Raw genomic sequence first — 6,073 nt, forward strand, 5'->3', positions numbered from 1 at the left:
GGAAGAGGAGAGTAGGGTAGATGTAATTATGGCTTCTGCTATGAATGAAAGGTAAAAGTTATTGACTTGTTGCCTTGTTGGCTTGTTGCAATGGATGCAAATTGTAGGATTGTACTAATTGTCTAATTATGATGGCTTCATGATTTTATATTGTTGTCTTTTTGAGCTAAGTGCATAGAAATACATATCAATCAAACAATTAATTGTATTTTTGGAAAAAAAAAATGTTTTACTTATTTGAGATGGAAAAACGTGCTTTACTTTGTTTTATATTTTTTTTTAAAAAAATGATTTACAGATTTGAAATGGAAAAACGTGCTTTACTCTGTTTTTGGATCATCTTGGCAAGATTATTTATATAATTAAGCTGTTTTATCAAGTCTGGAAAATTATTACACATTGGATTAAATATGAAACCCTTACCACTACGTACTAATTTTGTTTTGAAATCGTCACTTTGACCCTCTTCTATTTAGTTACAAATTATTACGCTTACAATGTAATGAGATACAATATTCAAACACCCTCCATTCTCGACGCTTACAATGTAATGAGATACAATATTCAAACACCCTCCATTCTCGAAAGTTCGACTCATTTTCAATTTACACGGTCGTCAATGATCACCTTTGACCATAAATATATTTGGCTATGTATGTGTGAAAATTATAAAAAGTTGATATTTGAAAATTTTATAATAAAGGGAATCTAATAAGATCCACAAGCTAGTTTCTTTCTATTGCATAAATATAGACTGCAGTCATTTTTTATTTTTTTTATTTTTTTTTATTTTAACTTTAACTACATAAATAGTAATTGAGTCGAACTTTCAGGAACGGAGGTATTATGTAGATTTACCATTAATATTTCTATTGGTTTGGATAGTTTGAAAAGTCTATGATTCAACAAATCTTTAAATGAAGAGTATATGTAATACTTTCATGATTGTTTTAAAGGATTTGATATAATACTCATACCAACAAGATGTATTTCCTTTTAAGGAGATGCGCATGAGGGAGGACAAAATGCGCCAAAAGGACTGGTGTTGGTCTGTGAGAACAGTTGTTGACCCTTGATGCGCATTTCGTGACAACAGACCCCTCCCTAATTTGTTTGGGGTCGGGGTGTTACAGCTTTATGTACTTGAACATACCTCCATAGACCAATTAATGGAACAACTAGTAGTTCGCAAGTTACAGTTGACATAACATCTGTAAATCTGTCATATGAAGCTTTCACATGTATTTGCACCTGTAAAACACTGTCATATACTGTATATAGTGATTTTTGCCCTTTTTTTTTTTTTTTTGTTTGTGTGTGTGTTTGTTAGTGAGACATTTTCAGACTTCTTAAATCTTGACTGTTAAAGCTTTCACACAATTTGCCCATAGTAGAGAGTAGAGACTTCTTCACACCCTAGTCAGTACTCACCATTATTTAGCACTTGTAAGAACCACCACAAGGTACCAGGAGTCCTCTGCTACGATGTAAACAGGGCTCATTATCATGTTATATGTTCAGTGTCCAACTCCGACCCAGGCCCAGGCGTCCAGGCAGCGTAGACGCCTAGCACAAAATTGAGCTTGGCAATCAAAAGCCTAACTAATTCATCACGAGAAGGGAGACAAAAGACTAATGCAATAATGTGTAATTGATTTCTGCATCATTATTAGCAAAAGATACAAGCTGTGCATATTTTGAACCCTTGGGATGTACTGTAATTTTCAATTTTTATACCTTGGCAGAAATTCGAAAATGTCACATTGTATAATTATAATTGCTACCCAAATACAATTTAAAAGATATGTTCATACAAGTAACTTAACTTGTCTAGTATGCCTCAGATCATGCAATCTGCATCACGGACCATTTGTAGCTTCTCTTGAGCCAGATAAGAACTTGAGCTAATGATTTTCTTGTTTCAAACAAAGTTAGATGAAAGAAATAAAAAAAAGTACAACAGTGGAAAAGCTTATTCGAATAAATTCTGAATAGATGCACAAATTGCAGCTTATTTGTGCCAATGCAGAAACACAAGAGAAGCTGTTTCTACGAAATCAGATTCTTACATTTACAGAAAGAAAAAGAGCAAATATGTTCTCATTCCCTACATCAGGTTGATGCATGTACAATTTGATTAAAACAAAGGTTGATGCATGTACAATTTGATAAAAACAATAGACAACAAGATTAGATGAATACGCTAATGCTCTTGTAAGTAATTATGTATAGATTATGCAAATATACAATGATTTCAACTCAAGATTTTCAAAGATACAATAAGTTATCTAGAGTAGAATATTGAAAATAATACATACAGAAGTGTGAATGTGTGATGCTGCTAATGCTCCTTTCGTAGTTTTGTACATCTTACTTAGAGGCAGCATAGCCACAATTATCCTTTACAACCAGATATGGAGAGCGTGAAGCCACAAATTCCAAAAGCCGAAACCAACCAGTCCACCACATACCAATCAGCTCTCATTTGGATCACTTAGCACAGTTAGTTTTGAGCAAAATTCACATACAATTGTCCTACAGAGTGTGAACTTCTTCATCACTCCTGAAAATGATATCACAATAAATGCAGAAGAAATGAGGATCATAGGTTCGTTGCCTCTAGATATTTTCAAGGGATGATTTATACAATAATATAATTTGATACCTCTGAAGGACTTGAAATTGTGGCTTCAACAGATTCCTCTGCGATTCTTGCTTCTTTGCTATCATTTATATATCTATCAAATAAGAAAACACAAACAAAGAGTCAGCGTGAAGCAAAGACCATAAAATTTTTCAAGGGTAATATGATGTGATAAACCAAGAGGATCTAAACCAAACTACAGTATATGGGAACTAAACTACTCAATAAAATGTGAAACAATTAAGGATAATAGTCACTTCCAAATAAGAAGCTGGTGAACATATCAAAAAATAAACTCATGTTTTGCAAGCAAAAAGGTAAATTGAAAAACAAATATATTTCAGGTTATTCACAGCTTACGTTGAAAGTATTGTCACCCATATAAGCTCCACACAATCAACCCAAAGCAATCTTTGTTCCACAGGAATAACACCATAAGTCACAATGTGTGCGAAAGGCCAAAGTTTCCATCCTGTCTGCAAATTAATACCAGTATAGATTTTTAGGAGGAGTATAAGAAAGGTGCAAAAGTTTCTTCAATGCAGCAACACCCCAACACATCTAGGTAGCCAATGAAAATGTCTGTAAACCTAAAATTTAGGTTCGTAATAAATAGCCATCAGTTTACAAAAAAAATAAAAAACAAAAACAAAAACAAAAAAAGGAGTTTTGGTAGCTAACAGTCAGGATCTCATACCCATTTAAAGTAGATTTTCCAAATCCAAAAAGTATGGCTATTAATTTTGCTTTTAATTTTCGTTATGACACAGCATGTTCAAAGACTTTTGTGCTAATAGCATACAATTACAAGAGGGCCTCAGAAAGCCTCTTGAGATACAATATTATCAAGAAGTGTTGAATTCATGTTAACCAGACACAAATTAGGTGTCTACTCGGATACGGTGTCCAAATATCCGACTCGGCCATTTTGCAGAAAAAAGCCAAGTTTGTAGTTTACAAGGAAGTATTGATACGACACGTGATTTGTGAGGCAAATCCGGGTCTCAAAGTGAAATTGCAGTAGAACTTTATTCAAAAATATTTTTTTTTAAAAAAATGTATTCATTTTAGACAAGATGACCCAGCTTATAACATATGATCAAATGACTAAGGAGTGAATACAAAGTTGAACAAAGGAGACACTCCCATCCTGTAATGTTTACTGACCAGCCAAGTACTTCCAACCATGTATCAAAAGTTATATAACAGCTATTAGATGATAATATCAAAAGTTACTAAGTAAAAAAAACAGAAAATTTACTTACAGTAAGCAGGGGCCAGAATGTTGCCTTCAGTTCCTTATAAATATTAGCCGGTGATTCCAATCGCATCAACCCCAAACTCACAAGATAAATGGTATTCCAAATTCCTGTCCAAACAGTTTGATCGAAGGCAGCTTTCACAGGAATAGCCCACCAATCACGGACAGGGAATACCGCCTGAAAGTGGTAGATTAGTTAAGTCCACAACCATACAAGGCAGTGAAGAAAAAATTAACATAAACTTTATTAGAAGAGTGAACTACAAGTTCTATAATATTACCTCACATATTTCGTAATAATAGTGGGAAAGAGAACCATGAAAAGCGAATCCTACAAGTCCAGATCTAACCATGCGGGCACGATCAAAGTCAAAAAGAGGTTTCCCTTCATAGCACTGCAAATCAAAGTGGTACAGAATCAGCAAGATTATCAACTTGGTTAAAGATCAAGAGTAGCCAAGGTGATCCTAGGTGAAGCAAACGAGGTATATGTATTGTTGCATAAGCACTATTACCATCCAAATACAAATCATCTATATCCACTAACTACAAGAACTAACCTGTGCTATCCAATCACCTATCGAGTACACTACTCCACTAATCACCATTTTTGCAAGTACAGGATTCGTTTTCAGAATTGCTTCATAAGCAATCCAGTTGTGTTGTGGAGCATATCTCAGAATCTCATAAACTGTCCATCCCTGAAATAAGAAGATGTGTCAGTGATGAATAAAATACTTCTACATAGTTTTCTTGAGATAACAGCCAAAAACTTCAATGATTAATCTTCTACAACATAATTATGAATAAAGGAAACCTAATTGCAATACTGCACAAGAGTCATCTCAAAAGTAAGTAGCCAACAAAATACAGCTCTCATTACTCAACACATGATATGTTTTTGCTATAACTCTAATACAATAACTAAAAGCTTTAAACTCTATAATGGAAATCTGTATTTTCTCAATTTTCTCCTAAAATCAACTTTTAAATTTCAAGTCCAATTGCAAGCAAATTGACATAATTTGACATTAGCTTCCACCAAATTTGAGACTCTAATCATAGTTCCAGGCCTTTGAACAAGATTGAACATTTAAAAAATAGAAATCAACACAAAACAAACAAGATCTCACATTCTTGCTTAACTATCTTAATTCTGACACACAAAACTCTAAAAATAGGCAAATGCAACATGTAAAAAACTATATGCAAATGAAAAAGTACACTCGTTTATAACCAAACTCAACAACCAAACAACCACAACTCCAGCAAAAAACCATGCTTAACTCAACAAATAAATAACATCCAATAAAAATCAAAACAACATGTCAATAATCATGAGAGAAAATAACAAAAATTAAAACCCATTTCATAAAATGAGGAAAAAAGAAGGGAAATTGGACTTACATGCCAATAATCATGATCAATAGTGACCAATTTGGTAACAGCATAAGTACCAGCAGCAAGAACAATAGTCGCATTAATAATCCTATCAATCAACTTATTCAAATCTTGACCACCACCATTTCCTTCACCACCACCGCCATTACCACTCTCACCGCCGCCGCCGCCAGCAAGACCCTCCAACGTCAACTGCCCACCAACCACGGAGGTTTCCACCGCCGACACATCACCTGTAACGGCGGCGCGGACGACAGAGGAGCGCCGGGAAGTGGTGGGTAGCGATAAAAGTGACGGTAATTTCTGGGTTTTTGTGGGTTTGTTTGGTTTTGTAAGAGGAGGAAGAGATTGAGCTGAAATTGTACGCAATGAAGCCATTGATGAAGTGGGGAGTAAAACAGAGGACGATTGAATAATCGACTTGTTTTTTCTCCTACTTAGAAAAAGGAAATTAGGTGAGGAAAATTTGATTGGAATTTATACAAGAATCAAAGAACAGTAGATTGAAGAATTGATCTTTTTGTTTGCTTATTAATTTTGATTTGGTCTTATGTTATCAAGTTGGTTTATTTATTTTTATTGAATGAAGAAGCCAAAATTGTTCAACCACTTAAAATACTCAAAATGTAGAAAATAAATGTGATCCACGTTAGTTACACATCGGCTTATATTAAATTATTACGTGGCAATTTTTATCGCGTTCCTCGTTCTTGTGTAGATTATTATCTAATGGTACCAATGGAGGGTCAAAGATGTGGAAGCTAATT

General features: G+C 34.2%; 1 protein-coding gene across 1 annotated transcript; it reads right to left on the reverse strand.

Annotated features, from left to right (window-relative positions):
- Positions 1-2,190: 2,190 nt before the first annotated feature.
- On the reverse strand, positions 2,191-5,826 carry LOC145628906 (uncharacterized). Its single transcript, XM_081681336.1, has 7 exons — positions 5,313-5,826; positions 4,466-4,606; positions 4,187-4,300; positions 3,910-4,083; positions 3,005-3,120; positions 2,666-2,738; positions 2,191-2,563 (listed from the first exon to the last, which is right to left on the reverse strand). Exons 1-7 carry the CDS (start codon positions 5,682-5,684, stop codon positions 2,558-2,560), a joined length of 996 nt encoding a protein of 331 aa, XP_081537462.1. The 5' UTR covers positions 5,685-5,826; the 3' UTR covers positions 2,191-2,557.
- Between the last annotated feature and the right edge of the window lie 247 nt (positions 5,827-6,073).

Source organism: Chenopodium album, chromosome 4 (genome assembly GCF_948465745.1).
Source record: "Chenopodium album chromosome 4, dcCheAlbu1.1, whole genome shotgun sequence".
Lineage (NCBI taxonomy): Eukaryota > Viridiplantae > Streptophyta > Magnoliopsida > Caryophyllales > Amaranthaceae > Chenopodium > Chenopodium album.